Source organism: Miniopterus schreibersii (assembly GCF_964146895.1).
Source record: "Miniopterus schreibersii genome assembly, chromosome: 9".
NCBI lineage: Eukaryota > Metazoa > Chordata > Mammalia > Chiroptera > Miniopteridae > Miniopterus > Miniopterus schreibersii.
In genome coordinates this window covers 7,628,458-7,648,200 of record NC_138118.1, presented here as the reverse complement: position 1 = coordinate 7,648,200, position 19,743 = coordinate 7,628,458, and the positions used below count along the sequence as shown (strand labels likewise).

At 48.1% G+C, this 19,743-nt stretch overlaps 2 protein-coding genes across 2 annotated transcripts in view; both read left to right on the top strand.

Annotated features, from left to right (window-relative positions):
• LOC308561980 (uncharacterized protein) overlaps window positions 1-10,855 on the top strand; it is a gene marked incomplete at both ends in the record, with an annotated part of 68,763 nt that extends 57,908 nt beyond the window's left edge. The window contains one exon of the mRNA XM_081147695.1: window positions 10,637-10,855. Within this exon, the coding sequence (XP_081003821.1) occupies window positions 10,637-10,855 (219 nt within the window). The remainder of the gene's footprint in view (window positions 1-10,636) is intronic.
• The window catches only part of TMEM178B (transmembrane protein 178B), a gene marked incomplete at its 5' end in the record, with an annotated part of 307,367 nt that overhangs the window by 263,249 nt on the left and 24,375 nt on the right, over window positions 1-19,743 (top strand). The gene's annotated exons all lie outside the window — the stretch shown is intronic.

The window sequence follows — 19,743 nt, the reverse complement described above, 5'->3', positions numbered from 1 at the left end:
AAGGACCCCAGTCACTGGATTTAGGACACACCCTAAATCCAAGATGATCTCACCTTGAGATCCTTAACTTAGTTACATTTGCAAAGACCCTATTTCAAAATAAAGTCATATTGATTGGTACCAAGCATTAGGATTTGGACATATTTGGGGGGGGGGGCACAATTCAGTCCATTATACCTGTTTACATACTAGAAAATTGGGGCTCCTGTCTTTTCCAAGGTTGTGTGGCTGCTTAGCAATAGAGCTGGGCCTGGGACCCAGACCTTCTGTGTCTGGTCCAGGTTGCGTCCACTACTCTGAGCACCCATCTGAGCACATCCAGTACCTCAAGGGCAAGGCTACGGGCAAAGTTCCCCTTTGCAGCCTCCTGTGCAGCACTTGGGCACGTGGTGCTTCTGCCTTGGGCCTTTCCAGCCCCCTTTCTTTCCCTCTCACATCAGCACAGCTTTCCATGTGACCTGCCCCGGACTTTCTGCTAATTCCTTACAGTGGAATCGAACGGTTTCTATGACCCTCCTTGTCCCCCTGGGGCACTTGAACACAGCCAGGTCTGCAGGCCCCCAGTCCTAACCACCTGGTGTTGACACCAGGCCAGGCTAGGGCAGTGCCATGGACCACATGTCCCTAGGCAAGAGGAGGGACCTCACCATCCTGGAGGCCCTTCCCCAAGTCCAGAGACAAGGTCATGATCTGTGTATACAACTTCCCTTGACCTTACCCGACTTTGACCATGGGACCCATTTCCCCCACTACAGAGTGAGAAAAACACCCTCCCCACCTATATTGCTGGCTGAGGGACAAATGGACTAATTTATACGAAAGTGCTTAATGCAAGCGTGAGGATGAATTATACCATTACCCTCCCGCTTTCCCTGCACCCCACCCGCAAAACCCAAACGTGGACTCCAGAGAAACCGGACCCCTCCCTAGGCTGCATACTCACTCCTCTCCCCAGGGGCGAGGCACCTCCCGCAGGCCGCCCTCCGGGCCTGGCGACTGTCCTCACGGAAGAGGCCCACACGACAGTGGCAGCAGGGCTCCTTCTCCCACCGCCATGGAAACTCTGGGCCTCTCTGGAGTGGGAATTGGGCTTTCTGGTGTCGCGAAGCAGAGGCTACAGGCTCTACGGATAGATTTCCATTTTAACGCACGTCTCGGGGCATCAAAAGGTCTCTGTTGCATCCTTAAAAGGGGAGCCCATCGCCACCGGGCACAGAGGAGGTGTGCCACATTATTTATTGTTTTTCATCTGTGTTCCTAAAACTGGGCTCTTCGGGTTCAAATGGCAGATAAAATTGCCACCCACCTCCCTCCACACAGTCATTTTCCAGCTCACACCTGTTCACTGCTCATTGTACGTTAAAAGTCACATTACGGGAGTGTCAGAGGCCCTGAGCAGCACCCTCTGGAACCTGATGCCTGGCTTCCTGGCAGCGTGCAGGGCTTATTTCTGCAGCTTCCCCTCTCCCCGGCTCTGGTTTCCATCTCTGCATTCTGGCCTCTTCTCTCTTGTGGTCCATGAAGCCCCTGCCTTACGCTATGGGGATGTTCCTGCCTCCCACCATCCATTACCTTGCCCCTGGCCTTCTATCTTGACCAAGCTTCCATTCCTCTCTCCTAGATGGCACCAGAGTTGGATATGAAAATGAGAACTCCACCCACCATTCAGGAATTCTAAAGATTTCTAGCAGAACAGTTCAACCCCTCATCACCTGGAGATCTCTAAGTTTACTAAGATTATTTCTCATTGCACCGACGTTCTTACCTCTTTACTGTACACATAGACTGTCAAAAGGACCGTGTTTTCCTAACTCCGGTCAGCTCCTAGAAGAACAGAGATTAGTTGAAATGTATGTAGTATGCTAAAATTTTCCCTGCGTAAAATTCATCATGTTCTAATTCGGATGAGAGAGAAGCAGTTTGTGTGGGCAGACCTGGAAATGGTTTTGTTTTCTAATACTGGACCTTCCTTCGAGTGTCAGTTGTTAAGATAAAAATCCCATAATGAACTTAACATGGCTCAAATTCTGAAGCTGAAGTGGGATTTTTGCTATAGTTTATACATTTCCAGAATTCACACCCCGAGGCTGCCTGGACTAGAGAGAATATAGTGTTGATAGCCAGTTTCTCCGTAATGAATTAGCAAAGAAAACGAAGCTTGTTGGATGGAGATGGGAAAAGGAGGGACCACGATTCTATCACCTCCAGCTCCTTGGGTTTCTTTTTAAAATTTATTTTGTTATTTTTATTGTCGAGAGTATTACAGATGTCCCCCATTTCCCCCCTTTACCCCCTCCACCCATCTCCCACTCCACCCCAGGCCCCTGCCTGTCCATTGTCTGTGTCCATGGGCTGTTCTTATGTGCTTGTAAGTTCTTTGGTTAATCTCTTCCCGCCGTCCCTCTGAGATCTATCGGTCTGTTCCATGCTGCCATGTCTGTGGTCCTATCTTGTTCGTCAGTCTGTCCTGTTCATTACATTCCACATCTGAGTGAGATCATGTGATGTTTGTCTTTCTCGGCCTGGCTTATTTCACTTAGCTTAAGACTCTCCGGGTCCCTCCATGCTGTCCCAAAGGGTAAGAGATCCTTCTTTACAGCTGCGTAGTATTCCATGGTGTGAATGTCCCACAGCTTTTTATCCACTCACCTACTGATGGGCACTTGGGCTGTTTCCAGATCTTAGCTATTGTAAACTGTGCTGCTATGAACATAGGGGTGCATATATTCTTTCTGATTAGTGTTTCAGGATTCTTAGGATATATTCCTAGAAGTGGGATCACTGGGTCAACAGGCAGCTCCATTTTTAATTTTTTGAGGAACCTCTATACTGTTTTCCACAGTGGCTGCACCCGTCTGCGTTCCCACCAACAGGGTACTAGGGTTTCCTTTTCTCCACAACCTCGCCAGCACTTGTCATTTGTTGATGGTTAATTTCCAAAATAAACAAAGAACTCACACAACTCAACAAGAGGAAGACAATCCAATTTAAAAATGGGCAAAGGACCTGAATAGACACTCCTCCAAAGAGGACATATGGATGGCCAGGAGACATGAAAAAATGCTCAACATCGCTAATCATCAGAAAGATGCCAACTAAAACCACAATGAAATATCACCTCACACCTCAGCAGCTCCTTGGGCTACCATCAACAGCTCTTTGGGTTTCTAAGCCAGAGATTACAAACTATGGCCCACGGGCCAACTGTGCCTATTGGTTTACGTGTCATCTGCTGCCACGAGAGATTTGAGTGGCAATGGCCACAGAGAATTTGGCCTGCAGAGCCTAAAATATTTACTGCCTGGCCTTTTACAGAAAAAGTTGGCTGACCTCGCTCTAAACTATTGGGCACTTTCTTGGCAGTGATGGCCCCTGAAATGTTCAACTTGAACAATTTGAAAGGTAGCCTTGCTTGATATCCAAACCAACCAAATAAAAGCAAAACAAACCAAAACCAAAGAAATCGTGCTCTGTAGCCTGGAGCACAAAAAAAATATACAGCCTGGTGTCACAGAATCAGAAGATTGTATTAACTAAAATTATTCACTGTAGATTGTTTGCCACCAGATCATCTCCTGCGATACTAGGGGACAACTGTATGGTGATCCCGGAATCTTGGGGCAGGTCAGGGAAGCTAAGAAAGCTTCCCTGGTCACCTCCCCAGGGAAGCAGGGAGCATGAGGTCGCCACAGGCTCCAGGGTAACCGGTTTAGAGTCTCCTGAGCCAGCATATGTCAGTGCTGTGAGCCATGGCAACGAGCCTATGGGAGATATGGGACAAAGCCACCGCGGACAGCTGGTGGGAGGAGAGGAGGCCAACTCTTCTCAGCTGCGTTTTACTTGGGACCCTCAGCAACTCCATTTTCGGTCCTTTTTAAAAAAGTCTTATGATAGCTAGTGAGCATCTTAGGCTGGAAGCTGGAATGTTGGTTTTGATTCCATTTTGCCAGGACCTTGAGCTAGTTCCTTGCCCTCTCTGTGCTGCTGTGAAATGAGAATGATAGTGGATTGTTGCGGGGATTACATGGGGTAGTGTGAGTAAAATGCCTCCAGGTGCATTGGAAGTGCTCTGCACAGGTTCGGTACTTTATTAGTTTATTCTAGTAGCATTTTCTGCTTTCCTAAGAGAGATGATGAGGTTGGGTATTTCTGTGTCATCTCGGGGTCTTTGTAATTAGCCTGTTTTCTTCAAGAAATAGAACAGCAAGAGTCTTTCCAGCGCACAAATGTGAGTGCTTGTCCTCTTTGACTGTCTTTGTCTTTTTTTTTTTAGAAGTAATTTCATGGCTCATGCACTTGAGATTCCATCAGGAAAGCGGGCGCTCTGTCGGGCAGATGATCGCCCCTGCTGGGTGCTCATTGGCAAATCACTGTTCTGTTAATTAACACAATGCGGGACTGGAGCTCTCAACTCCTTCCAGACTCACCCTTTCTCGCTTGGGGTTTGAGTTGTGTCCCCTCTCCTCTTTTGAGCCCTGGGGACCACACATGCCTCAGGGCCACCCCTGTGTCCTTGCTCCGTCCTGGGCCCAGCAGCTGGAAGGACGTGGCCCAGGTGCCTCCTTCACGCTCCCCTTGTCTTGTGCATCCTGGCTCTGCTGCTTCCTCCTCACCCCAGCATCCCTGTCACCTACTTTCTGGAAAATTCCCTGATCTCTCCCCAATGCGGAGGGGACATGCATTTCTATTCTGAGCGCTGTGCTTTGGCTTGGCATGCCTCATGGTCTCCAGCATGGCTCCTGGGTCTGTGTAATGAGCCTCTCTCTGTGTCACAGCTGACAGCCCTTAGTAGCGCTGCTTCGCTAATGCAGATGCAACAGATTCGACCCAGCAAAACCCCCTTAACAGATGCCTTCCCAAGCCAGGCCTCCAGCTCCTTGTGTTATTGCTCTCGCTACTTCCCCTGAAACTGTGTCCTTGGGCTTTTTCTTTTTCAAAAAAACCAAGGGTGGTAATGGGTTGTGATAATCCCCCCATACTCTGGCCTGGGCCCAGTCACCAGGAGGCCTAGAGACAGCAGGCTCAGGAGGTGAGGTGTCCTCAGCAGGGCCAGGTCCTCATCCACACCTCCCGATGACTTTTCTGACACTAGCTCTGAAAAGTTAGGAGGCCTATACCGTGTACTCTCTTGTTGCCGTGGCTAAGACTGTCAGATTAAAAATAAACCACCTTAGCCCCTGAACTGGACCCCTAAAAATAGTTAAGATGGTAAATTGTATGTTAGGTGTATTTTGCCACAATTTTTGAAACAGGTATGATATCCTTCCCTGACCGGTTTGGCTCAGTGGTTAGAGTGTTGGCCCACGCACTGAAGTGTCGCAGGTTTGATTCCAGTCAGGGGCACATACTTGGGTTGCAGGTTCTATCCCTGGTCCCGGTCAGGCAACCGATCGATGTGTCTCTCTCACATTGATGTTTCTCTCTCTCTCACCCTCTCACCCCCTCCCTTCATTCTCTCTAAAAATCAATGGAAAAAATATCCTTGGGTGAGAATTAACAACAACAAAAAGGCATGATATCCTGATACAGGCTACAACATGGATGAAAATATAAAGATATAAGTAAGATAAGCTAGACAAGAGGACAAATACCACATGATTCCACATACAGTAGTCCCCCCTTATCCACAGTTTCACTTTCTGTGGTTTCAGTTACCCACAGTCAACTGTAGTCTAAAAATATTAAATGGAAAATTCCACTAAAATACAATTCGTTAAGTTTTAAATGGTGCTCTGTTCTGAGTAACGTGATGAAATCTCTCACCCCCCTGCTCCGTCTTGCCCAGGACATGAATCATCCCTACGTCCAACTTCTCCCCGTTGCATAAGCTCCCCGCCTGCCAGTCACTTAGTAGCCGCCTGGCTTATCAGATCGACTGTCTTGATATCGCTGTTCAGATCGTGTATTAAAATAACCCTTATTTTACTTCATAATTGCCCCAAAGACACTCACATAACTTTTATGACAGTCTTTTGTTATAACTGATTTACTTTATTAGTAGTTATTATTGTTAATCTCTTACCGTGCCTAATTTGTAAATCAAGCTTCATCATAGGTACGTATGTACAGGAAAAACATACTCTATTTAGGGTTCGGTACTACCTGTGGCTTCAGGTATCCATGGAGGTCTTGGAACGTATCCCCGTGGATAAGGGGGGCTACTATAGGAGTTTCCTAGAGTTGTCAAGTTCATAGAGACAGAAAGTAGAGGGGCTGCCAGGGACCGTGGGAAGGGAAATCAGGAGTCGTGCTTCATGGGGGCAGAGTTCCACTTGGGGAAGATGAACGAGTTCTGGAGATGGGTGGTGATGGTTGCACAGCAGGGTGAATGTCCTTAAGCCCACTGAACTGTACACTTAGAAATGGTGAATTTCATGTTACGTATAAATATGGGAGGAACCACCATGGAAACATGTTTAAAGCACAAAATGAATATTTGGGGGAAAGCAAAAATACAAAAACAACTCTTTCACAAGCCCCACTTATTGATTCGAAGCCACTCTTCCCTTTGGGTTGTACAAATGTGCCGTGTAACCGGGTTGTCCCCAGAACGATCGCGCCCGGCGCGTCCCGTCTTGGTGCAGCTCGGACACCTCGCCCGTCGTTGGGCGCATTACGGAGCCCGAGTGAGATGCACGGTCTCAGCACTGAAGAAAAGTCAGTGCCGACGCACTAATTGACTTTCACTTAGGACATTTTTCTTACCAAGAGCTCGGTGAGCCACAGACTTAAGGAATCTAGCGTCTCTCGGCTCTTGTGAGTTTTATCAGCCAGTCTCTTTTGGGGTTGCCAGGAGGAGGCAGGCCCAGCTTGTATTGGTAATGAGCGTTTGCTGCAAAGACTTAAGGGAATGAAGTCCGGGGGACAGCTACCCAGCGTCCCTGGGTCCCAGGGCTTAGCCCGGACTCAGTGGGAAACAGTGACCCAGTGTTATTTGCATGCCAGGCTGAGCTTGAGTTACCTGCCTTTCTCCATGCCCCTCATGTGCCCACATCCCCACAGAGGATCTGATTGGGCAGCTGTTTTCAGTAAGACGGGACCCCGCTGGGCAGGGTGTCCCTCTGAGTTGTCTTCAAAGCATCAGGTTGCTGTAATTATTAAATGAGTTAATGAATGGAAATCCTTGACCAGGGCTTTATCCAGCACATGGTAGGTGCCTAATCAATGCTTCGTTATTATGAAGCGAGGCGCAGTATCAGACCTAAGGATGCGGGTGGGGGTGCAGGGACTGGGTGTGAAGCCTGACCCAGGTTTGATCCTCTGTATCAGCCTCATTCAAATACAAATTGACCAACAACCTGCTGTAAAGGTGCCCCGGGCTTCAGCAGCAAGACCAGGGCAGAAGCAGCCAGATCATCTCTTATATTTTTTGCTTTCGAATCGTGTCCCCAAGAGATCTGCAATGGCATGAGTGGGTTGGCATCAACATTTGCGCTGTTTATTGACAAAAGAAAATTTTCATTTAACTGATGCATTTAGAGTCTGGAAAATGTTGGGTTTTATTTTATCTAAGCCATTTGCTGAAGAGTTTTTAGGCAGATTCGGAGAGGAAATGGGAAGAAATTGCTTTGCCAGCATTGGAGTCCAGTCCCCCGAATAATAGCTCACCTTCATGGAGCACTTCATATGCGTCATACGTGATCCCCTCTAACCCTCCCGTGCTGAGGGAGGCACTGTTATTAACTCTGTTTTACCGATGGGGAAGCGGAGGCTTAGAGATGCCCAAAGTCCCATGCTGACAAGAGCCAATGCTGAAACCCAGGCAGTCGGACTCCAGGCTCTTCCGGTTTTCAAGGTTCAAAATTGTTACTTTTCATTACGTAGCATCGCTGATGGGTGGACTCTTGCTCTTTAGACCTTTGGAAGAACGCTCAGCTTCATAATGTCACAAATACCACAGAGGATAGCATTCTGCTACCATGTCACTGTGATCTTTCATGTTCAAAAACTGTCACTTGGTCGATCAGTAATATTTCCGGAGCTGCCAGGCCGGTGTGGCTCAGCGGTTCAGTATCAACCAGTGAACCGGGAGGTCGCGTTTCGATTCCCGGTCAGGGCACATGCCCGGGTTGCAGGCTCGATCCCCAGTGGGGGGCGTGCAGGAAGCAGCCGATGGATAACTCTCACCATTGATGTTTCTCTCTCTCCCTCTCCCTTCCTCTCTCTGAAATCAATAAAAACATATTTTTCAAAGAAGAATATTTTGGGAGCACTTTGTATGTGCCAAGCATAGTGCCAAGTCCCGTCTGACATTCGGGATGTTATAGCTGGTACACTTTTCAGAGCCTGTGTGCATTGCTTATTTCTACTTGTCTGTAGAAAACCGATCTCGTGTCACAGCATTTTTCCTGTCCCGATCACATGTCATCACTTTGAGTCACTCTCATGCCGCTTACGTTCTGATTCTTGAAGAGAGGCCTCCTGAGACATTGTCTAGTGCTGAAGTGGGCAGTCGTCTTAAGAATTTAGAAAACGAAATCAATATGTACCATAGAGACCTTTACCAGCATGCATGGCTCATCAGGGACAAAAATAATGCCGGGGAAAGAAACAGTGCTCCGTGTGTCTGCAAGACCCCCGCTCCGGGTCCCCAGCAGTCCTGGGTCACCTCGCCTGCAGGGGAAGCCAGCGAGGCATTCAGCACGTGGCTGGGAGGCTGTTGGCGAGGAAGCCACGCGCCCCCACCGAGGGACACCTCCTGGGTGGGGGACACTGGAAGGAGCTGCTTAGACTCCCTCTATCCCTGCATGTCCCGTCTGAGCTCAGTGACATTGTCCCTGTTTGTTTTCAAATCATGCTTTGAATATTTTCCTCTTTGATTGTAAAAGCAACACATGCTTATTGTTGAGAATTTGGAAATCACAGAAAAGGAAGAATATAAAAACCACCCATAGTCCCCTCTCCCCACAATTAACCTTTTGGTCTGTTTCCTTTTGGTCTTTTTTTTTTTTCCTTACTTATTACCATTAGCGTTTATAATGATTGTTATTATTACATATCCGGGAGCACACAGAATGTACAATTTTCAATCTTGCTGTTTTCAACATCATTTAATTTCTTCAAAATCACTTTATGGCTGCGTCATAGCCCATGATGTGAGTCCACCATAATTTATTTAACGATTTTCCAATTATTGGAATAGTTTTGGTTGTTTTCCATTTTCACAGTGGGGTTGTTAATGTCTGCAGTACATTTCTTATGTATGTGTTTGGTCAGCTTATGGCATCTGGAAATTAATACTTCACTAGAGAGTTTTGCAAATGACTTCTATTTCTCAAACTAATTTACTATATAGAAACATCGTAATTTCAGTATAGAAATCTAGTGCCTACTTTTATCACTATCTAGCCCCACACACTCGCAAGTACACTAAGCTACCATAAATTTATATTTCTCTGCTTAGTAATGACATCTCCTTCACATGAATGTTAATCAACTTTGACAATTGAATGATCCCGGCAGAGCGTTAAAAGTTGGGCAAATTATGTGTATGGGTGTTTGTATTTATTTTGGGTTTTGCCACACATCAAGTCAAATTGGTCATGTACGTGTCACAAGAAGGCGAGCGAGTCTTCCGCCTGGGCCTTAGGAAGACTTGCTGGGGGGCAAAGAGTGGATCTGAGCTAAATGAGGAAGAACTGGACACACAGAGATGGAGCAGCCACCTCCGTCCGGTGTCAGCTTTAGTCGGAGACCAGGAGAGCGGAGAGCGTGCTCGGAGGAGGGGAAGAGCTCAGAGCTCATGAAAGTGAGACAAGAGATGGCGTTGGTAACAGGGTCAGACGTGAAGGGCCTGAAACTAGGCTTTCCGCGCGGCCTTGTCTCTGGCACACAGTGGGGAGCCATTCGGGGTGTCGAGCACGGAGATGAGAGAGCGAGACTTGCTTTGGAAGAGGTCAGCTGGCCACAGAGCATAAAATGGGTCCGAGCAGAGAAATCCTGAAGGAACGACGCTGAGGGGTGGCTCAGAGAGGAATCCTGTTCTAATTGGACTCCTCCTGAGTTTTCTCATTTGATTACCTCTCCTGAGAGATGGGGAAATTGAGGTTTGCTGCAGGTCCTGTGGCCAGAAAGCTACAAAGCAGGTGTTAAGCCTCATACCAAAGCGCAGGCTCATTGAGACACTAGAGTGAGGGTAGGCAGGCCAAGGCCAGGGTGGGGCAGTGGGGATTGAGTGTGTGGGGGGCGGGTACATGCGTTCATTTTTGTGGAGGCAAAATCTGGTGGATTTGGAAGCTGGTCAGACATGAAGGGGCAAGGAAGGAGGGGGCCTCCAAATGCCACTGAAGTTCGGGAGACAGATGGTCATCAGGATGGCGATGCTGTTGGCATCAAGAGAAGGGACGCTTGGAGAGTGAAGACAAGGAACTGGGGTCTAGAGGTTTGAAATTAGAGGCCTCAGCCTTGTTGACATGTTGAGAAAGTCACGAGACATATGGACCAGGGTCTGCACTGTTGATGTAGAGCTAATAGACATCAGATGAGTCAAAACTGAGCTCTGATTTACGTAGGTTGCGAATATATTTTAATGCAGCCAGAGCACAATTTAATATTATAAATTTTAAATAAAATCAAATTCTCACCTTTCGATAGAGAATGCTCCCTTTAAATTCTTTGGGGTGTCATGAGCTCCCAGAGCCAGAAGGAGCCAGGCTTCAAGTCCTTCCGACTGCAGAACCTTGAGTCTCCTTGCCCGGTGTCCTCTGGTGCTGAGCCTTCTGCGCAGGCTGGACAGCGTGCTGCTCGTTTGAATCTCATCGAGAACATCCAGGTGCTGCCAGTAGAGTCCATTCTACTCACAGACCCACGAGGCCCAGCCCAGGGTGTGGGAGTGTTCCCTGACTCCTACATCTAAATCCTACAAGCACTGAAGGCTCTGATCCTTTCCTTTTTCCAGGGACAAGGACAGAGTCCCCAGAAGGCAGAAATGAAGCTTGAGAGTGAGAATTGTTCTATGCAGCTGGGTGGGAGGGCACAGCAAGTGTGAGGACCTGGTGAGCTGGTGTCAGATAAACAAGGTGGCTCCTGTTCTTTTAGAAGTCATTTGAGGAGCAGAAAAGGCTGGGTATCCACATCTAAAAATCTTGCCTTTAATATTTTATCCACCATGCTTAAAAAAATAGCCACACTCTATCCCCCCCCCCCCCCCCCCCCCCCGCCAACTCGAAGGTAAATCAGACACACCAGTCCCTTTGGGAGGACGGAAACGAAAGATTTGCCTGATGTTTCCCGTTTTATTCTGGGTTTTCTCACACACGCCGTTGACCCTGGCCTTGACAATGAGAACCCCGCTGGAGCAGGCTTCGACAGGCTGCCCCGGAACAAAGACGGCATCGAGGGCCTCGCCAGAGAGGGTCACGCACAGGGCCACGGGGTGGGGATGCTTGTTTCTCACAGGACCCGCCACAGAGTACAGAATAAGCATTTACTTAACAAAAGACCCCACAGCCAGACACCAGCTAAATTCAGACGTGACTGACTACGCACGAATCATGAAAAATGTTCCCAGTCACCTGAGACGCTTCAAGCATAGAAAACAAACCATGCAAAATAGAAAACATTTAAACACATAAAAGTGAAGCCATTAGGCGTCCCTTTGCAACAGAACAACTAGAACAGGCTTTCTCATGGACTGCTCGAAGTGAGCTGCGCACTTCAGCGGCGCCTGGCACGTTAGTGATGGGTGGGCGTCAGCTCCTTTCCCCCTTGCTGGCGGATCTTCTGGGGGGGGCTCTGTGGCTCCTGTTCAGTCTCGTGCCCACTGAACGGAGTAGAGCCATGCCTTCATTCTACAGGGTTTAGAAATAATGCCGCCTTGCTTCTCCACGTGGAGTGACCGCATGGGACAAGGCAGACAGACAGTCCAGGGTTTTAGGGACCTGCGGCCTGCTCCAGGGCAGGCCGGTGTCTTACACGTCTTTGTAGGACAAGAATTCCGGGGTGAGAAGTGGTGCCCTGCAAGTGAGGAGCGGGTGAATGAATGCACTGCGCGCGGGGGCTGGCCCACGGGTGTCCCTGGAACCTTCAGGCTCAGCCTCACTGCTAATTCGTTTTCTTCTGCATAGAGACAGACTCAAGTCTCACATGCTTAAAAAAAAGAAAGTCCCCCTCCCTCTGTGTTTCAGCCTGTGACCCCACCTCCCTCCTCTTCTCTGCAGTCAGTCTACTTAAAAGCATAGTGTTTCAAGTGACTTTCGCTTCTTACCTTCAGCTCATTCCTACTAACTCGGTGAGGTTGACTTCCACCGACAGAGCCTTTTCAAGGTCACGGGGGACGTCCTAGCTGTGCGTCTAGTAAGACTCAAGGCGGGAAGCGAGCACCCGATTTTATGAACTGCCGTGTTCCCTGGGCCCGCACAGTGCCTGGCACACACTGGTGCCCAGCGAGCCCTCGCTGAATGTTTTATGACATGATGCCTCATTTCATCGCAGCGGCCTGGGCCATCACTGAAACCCTTGCTTCGTTTCCCTCCCACGATGTCCCTGAGGCTGGGTTTCGCTCTACCCTTTTTGGCCTTCCATTCTCGCCCTTGTCTCCCTCTTCTCAACCCTTAAATCCTGGTGTTCAGATTCCCTCTTTAGCCACCCTTTCGTCTCACTTTGATACACCTCCCCTGGGAGAGCAGGCCTTCAGTCCTACAGCTCTAATGACATGAGTCTTCTATCGGAATCTCAAACACTAACCTCCTTCCCATGCACTAGACCCACACGGCCAAGGCCATCACGGGCATCTCCAACTGGACGTCTCTTAGGCACTTAAACTCAACTTGACGCCCTCGCTCCTTTTACAAGACCTGTCCTCCCTGTCCTTCCTCCCATCCCCCCTCCAAAAAAATAAATAAAATAAAATAATAAAATAAAATAAAATAAAATAAAATAAAGTAAAATAAAAATAAATCCAAACCGAGAAGCAATTCTCTCTGCCTCTTCTTTTGTGCTGTGTCTTGGTTAAGCACCATGTTTTTCATCTTCCAAGCTAGAAACCTGGGAGTCATCAGTGACTTATCTCTCCCTTCTCTCTTACAGTCAGTCAACAATTCCTATCAATTCTACTGCTTTCCACCCTGCACACCCTCCCCTCCCCCCAAGTTCTAAGAGAACCTAGCTGGTTACAGCGAGTACTTCCTTGCTTCCGAGTTTTTCTTTGCCCGGGAAGGCTCCCTGATAGCGCTGGTGTCCTTGCTTTCCACGTGGTGTTGGACGTGCCTGGTCACCCGTATACACCTGCTGGGCAGGGGTCAGAGGCGTCGGCAGGCTGGTGTGTTATTTTGCATTTAATCTTCTATCATAAACTTTTCCGTTGTCATTGACATTCTCCAAAAGAGTGATTTGATTTTAATAGCCAAATAATATTCCACTAACTTTTTATTTAATGTTAAATTCTCTTTGGGGGTTTGAAGCGGCATAGAATCTGAAAGGCACAGAGGAATGGAAAGGGCGTGGGCAGACCGACCCCTTCCCCAGACCCACCCCTCACTGGCTGTGTGACCTTGATCAGCTGAAATGCCCTTGGCTCAGTTCCTAAGTCCAACAGTGAGAAAAATAGCATCTGCCTTGTCGAGCCACTGGGAGGCGCAATGGACTTGTTCTGAGCCCATTGCCCAACCCAATGCCTGCGCGTAGTAAATGCACAATAAATGTTCAGTACTGTTCATCTTCCCCTTCTCCAGGCTTATCAAATTCATTGCCATCAACCGCTTCTCAGGTGCCCGTAGCATTTTTTCTGGAAAGCATAGCACCCTCTAAGTGCCCATGTGTTGTGAAGTTCCCATCTTCCGATTGCTTTGTGGGGATTCCCTGGGGGCTCATTCTTGCCCAGCCACCTTGATTTCTCGACTCTGCGCTCAGAGCAGCTGTCAGTGACACATGATGTAGAGAAGAAATGGGAGCTTCTCTGGGGTGGAAGAGGGGATAGTACTGGTCTAGCTCATCCCTCAGAGCAGGAGGACCCCCGGAACCGAGACCCAGAGCTGAGCTGGGTCTGTCCGGGGGTATCCGGTTGGCTGAGCCAGGTTCCTTTTTGTCTTTTTCTTCTGCAGTGTCCGCGGTTGGCTTAGCAGTGTGGCTGCAGGGACAAGGGAGTCATTCCCGTGATTATTTTGGTCTGGGACTCTGTCTCTCAGTTCTGGATTTTTCTGCCTTCTCCTTTCTTGTCTCCAGGCTCTTGCTTTAGCTGCTGACCTAGCTTTTGTCAGGCGAGTAGAAATTTTGCAATTTGCCTTCCATTGTCTTGTCAGTGGATATGATTTGTATATAGCAGCATCACACAATGTCCCTATTTATGGCAGCTTTCTGATCCGGAGGCAGATTTGGGAGGAAGAAGCTTCCAGCCCATCTTCTGACCCAGATCATCTTTTATTTTTACCTTGACTACCTTCACCTATAGTGGAGGGGCAGTGCAGAAACATCTATGGGGTCCGTAATCTGTGGGGTCTCCTGTGTGCTCATTAAATTTACTAATGGTATGGAGCCCCTACATTGGCATGGCCTTGTGAAATCTGGAATCTGAATCTATGTTGATGCTTTTATGTGATAAAAAACTATGTTGACTTTCTAAATGATAATTCATGTCGGCTTTTAAAATTATTTACTTTGGAGGAGAGGGAAATTGTCTTCAAGTCACCAGGACATTTGGGTCACAGAAGTGGCTTAAGTTGGGTAGATACAGCCTCAGCCTGCATTAATCCAGGGTGCACTTAGTTTTAATAATTGCTACAGCATGGGATGGTGATCTCATTTAGCAAACACCTGCTCATGTCAATGACATGGAAACAAAATAAAGCAGACGTGACCACAGCCCTGAACAAGCTCGCATTTATTGGAGGGAGGGAGACATAACTAATTGCAATACGACATGTGGAAAGTGCTGGAGGAGTGATATCAACCAATTGCTAGAGGAGTCCCTGGACACCAGTGTGAGTTAACGTTATCTGGAAGGCTCCCAGGCATTTACTCGTCAGGGAAATCTTTAAGGATGCCGAGAAGCTTGCCAGGTGGAGCATGTGGCAGCCATGTTGGCAGGGAGCACAGCGTCATCGAGGAAAGAGGGTGGGGGGAGTGCCAGGGCTTTCAGGGAAGTGCAGTCTGTCATGATGAGATACTGGGGGGCTTTCAGAAAGATAGAGGGAAGGACCTTTTGGGAATCAAAGCCCAAAGGTACTTTCTCATGGAAACGTAAGGACTATTCATTTTCACATAAAAATACTTTTTAAAACATAACTGCATTACCATGCTGAACCAACTTACACTCTAGAAGAAAGCTACAGGCAGAACCTCCTGTTAGCTGCTTCTCTGTTTCAGTTTTAATTAACTAGATCACTGAAGCCCTCCCAACAGAGTTGCAGTCTTGCCTATGTCTCTTCCTTCCAGATCAGTGTAGTGCTCACTGTGAGAGCCCAGGGTTCAGATCGCCTCTGTGGCCACTGGCACCTCTGCTATTAGCTGCTATAGCCTCCAGCTGTTTTGGTCCTCGGAGGGTAAGACGCATTGATACTTCAGGGTGAATGCATCTCAGTGTTAATAAATAGAAAAACAGAGCCTTCACCTAGGCCTCTGTGGGTACCTGAGAGGCACACGAGGGGATTCCAGATGCCTGATCCCTCTGGGCACTGAAGCCTTAATTAGGGGTGAACCCCAACATGTTACTCAGCTCCTGTGTGTTCATGTCCAGCAAATGCAAAGGATGTGGCACGTGAAAAAAAGAGAGAGAACCAATTTCAGTGACTTCCATTTCAATTTATACTTACAAAGCTCAAGCTTTGTGCCAGGTACTATTTTAAGCAGTTTACACATATTAACTTAGTTAATCCTCTTAATATAAAATCCCCTTTGAAATAAGGACTGTCATAACCTCCACAAGTGCACACACTAGTCTAACTTGCCCAAGTTCACACAGCTCTGGATCTGAACCAGGGCAGCCTGGTTCCAAGAATCTGTGCTTCCATCCCCATCTGTTAATGCAAACTCCCATTTCCTTTCAGAGACAGTTGCTGTGCAGAAGGTCACCCCAAGGGACAGATTAATTCGTGAATAAATGTCTAGGTCCCAGAGCAGCTGACACCCTTCTACCAGCAATGTGCTCACATCACGCAGAAGGAGAGCTTCCTGGGACCTAGGCGCACCCAGAGGTGCCCCGGGTGGCCAGCAGGGGAGGAAGACCATGGCCTTGCTGGTCACACCACACTCTTGACGTTGGGGCCATTGAGACAGTGTCCTCCCTGCCTGTCTTCGGTCTTCGCCATTACAACGAGGTCTAACCCACACTTACCCTCACCATTTCTCTGTGTGATTTTTAAATTCCAATCATCATTTTTGTGTGCAAGGCCTTGAAAGAGCAAATAGAAAGATATTCAGGGCACATATACCTTCTTCCTCTGCGCAGTGTTTATTTAAATGCATACACCCTGGTTCCCCACGTAGAGTTGCAAGCAATACCTTTCCATTTAAATGTTAATAGGAGTGTAAACTTCAAAATCAAAATCTTTCCATGTGGGAGCAGCGCTTTTGCTGTGTCTATTTAATGGTTCTCCTCGCCTCTCCTCCACCCTCCCTCATTACCAATCCCCTCCGTGCCCACTCCTTTCCGCTGCGCTGAACTGCATTCTTTAGCTAAAAAGTTTAGAATGCACCTTTCTTATTTCAAAAATCAGCATGTTCGGCATTGGGGTCATGGAACACAGATAATGGCCTCCAACCCAGCTCGATTCGTGAAAAGACTTTTCTTTACCTCAGCCTTAGCCTGAGCAGAGCTGCTTCTTTATTCTGGGTTTTTTCCAAGGAGATTATTCTTGGGCTGACCATGCATAATATTCAGGCTTCACATGGGTGAGTTGGTTTTCTTGTCCTTTCTTCTTTCTTTTTTTTCTAAAAAAGCAGAAAGAGCATGGCAGGCGTGGCTCAGGGGTTGAGCATCGACCTAGGATCCGGGAGATCGGGGTTCGATTCTGGGTCAGGGCACAGGCCCGGGTTGTGGGCTCGATCCTCAGTCAGGGGGCGTGCAGGAGGCAGCCGATCAATGACTCTCATCATTGATGTTTCTCTCTCTCTCTCCCTCCCTCTCTCTGAAATCAATAAAGACTTTTTAAAATTAATTAATTAAATAAAATAAAAAGTCAAGAAGAGACAGGAAAAGAACTATAAGTGATGTAAGTTCCTGGGTGTAGAGTGCAGCTGTGGGCACAGTGAGCTGTCACAAAGAACAGAAAAGGTAGTTTGTTACCTCTAACGAGATAACATGGACGCATAGGTTGACCCAGGCGGGCAGGAGTGGGGCCATCTGCATGTGTGACATTCCACAGGCAGAGTGACCCCCGGCATTTACCCGAGTGCAAATGAAAAGCGTTAAACATTTTAAGACAATGAAAATAACATCTAATGCCTTTAAATTCACATATGGCCAGTCTGCTTATCTTTCTAAGGACCCTGTGAATTAAATTTTGTGTGTGAGTGTGTATCAGCTTTCTTTTATTTCTTTATTTTTTTCTTTCCTTATTTCTTCATTACTTACCCTGTTATATTGTGTGTGGTTTGCAGGCCTCCTTTAATCTTTTTGGGGAACAGGATAGGACTGTTAATCCATACGTTAGAAATGATTTTATAATATAACCTTCAGTGATTTTTATTCTGTCATTTTAAGGTGTCATTTTTGTTCTCTTGATAGGTCTTCTCAGTAGTATCCTGTTATCATGAGGAGGGAAATTACGCTTTTTCTCCTGCCTCTCTGGGAATATTGATAATATTTTTAAATGCCGTGTTTCCTCAAGTTCTTTTTCACCCAGGTTATAGGCTTTTCTCAGACATCTGGTGATGCTGGTTTTTCTGGCTGGGGTGCTAAAGGGCTGCCTGGAAGCACCGAGCAGGCAGGTGGGCTTCACTGGAGAGTGGCCAAGGGCTTCTGATGGGGCATCCCCAGTGGCAGTGGTGTAGGTCTTTCCTCGTGCACTGGTCATCCTGAGAGAGGCTTCTCCCAGCCTCCGGGCAGTCAGGTCCTGGGAGCTCAGTAAAGAAGGCTGGGGTCTCGAGAGCAAGCATTTCAGCATTTTATATGTGCACATCCATGTTACCGCCTTCAGTGCAGTGACCTCAGCCTGCTGCTTGCATCTGAGCCTGTTGCCACCACCCCCAGTCCTAATTGCTTGAATTCCACCCTCAGGGCAGGGAAGCGGGAGGGGGAAAACCTAGGGATCTAGTTTCATCTCAAACATCTTCCACCAAATCCCTGGTTTGTGTCCCTCCCCTCTGTTTACTTGACCCAAAGGAACCTGTTGGGGCCAGTTCCTGAGCCTTCTGGGGGCCAGGCAGGCTGGTTTTCAGCTTCCAGGCTGGCGGCCTTAGGTTTGACTCTGAATCTGCTCAGTCAGTCCCAGTGTCCATCAGCTTTAGTGTGGTTGTCATCTGTCTCCTTTCCTAGTTTTTCCATCCTTATAAATTTCTATCTTAAAAAAAAAAATTAAAAAAAATCTCTTACCTAGGGAGGAAGAGATGCTAGATGCATTTGCTCAGGGTCATGATAACCCAGTGGGTCGTTAGTTATGTTGTGAGTTTCGTTTTCCCACACAACTCAACCCAACTCACTCCTTTTACCTCACTGGTTTGAGAAGGGTCGATTGTGTAGCTTCTTTGGCTCTTGCTTTTTTTATCTGTGAAATAGGAACATTTCTTGTCCTACCCACCTTCCAAGTTGTTGCTGCAGCTGCTCTGAATGACCACATAGGTTTTAGGGATAAAATAAAAGCTCTGCAAAGTCAGGCTCATGGGGCGGTAGTGAATGTCCTCCAGGTCAGTGAAAATACTCAGGCCTGACCTCAGGTCTTCACCCTTCCTTCCCGATCAGCAATTTAGCAGGACCCTTGGCTCCTGTTGACACATTCCCTTGGGGAGACAGCAAAGTACACTTACCCATGATAGAGGTCACAGCCCCTCCCCGGCCGGGGACACAGACAACCGTTATGCATCTTGGAACTTTTGGAAGAGGAGGTATCCTCTCCATTTCCCTTTGTGCTTTCTCTTTTTCTTCTGAGTAAAACACTTGGCTTTCTTCCTCCGCTAGCAAGAAACTTCCCTCTCTCTCGGACTTGCCTTTCCCTTTCCTGCCCAACCCATTTCCCCTGTCCCTGGCCCTGGTGGACACACATTATCCACTTAATCCCCCAGGCAGCACCTTCACTCCCGGTCTGCAGAGCCCAGGGACCAGTCGGGCCTCTCAGTGAGCAAGGCCAAGTGCAGCAGGGTGGGGCTCTCTGGCTTTAGCAGGGTTTTCTGGCCCTACCGCTCCCGAAGGGGCCAAGATTTCTCCTAGGAACCTCCATGCACCAAGGGAACCCCTGGTTCCACAGGGGCATAGAAGAGAAATTTCCCGACCCATTTAAAAGGATATGAACCTCTTTTCCAGAGAAAATACCCAGCCTCTCTTCCCATTCCCACCATCCCGTTGCCCCTGACCACAGTGGAGAGTGGACGAAGCATCTAGAGCAAAGAGTATGCCATCTCCAGGTATTGGTCCAAAGCGACTTGCATGTAGAAGGAACCAAGGAGGGAGCTCAGGCCTGGCTCGCTCCAGTGTGGCAGTGGCCAGGGAAGAAGGGACTGAGACTGGTGGCAGTGGAGAAAGCATTGTGGGGAGGTGGAGGGGCCAGGATGACCTTGGGCAGCTGAGCAAGTGGTGATCCCGGCCCCGCTGGCAGGCAAGCTCCTGCCGACTCCACGCTGGCTGTGGCTGAGCCGGCAGCCGGGAGCCTGCTCGGG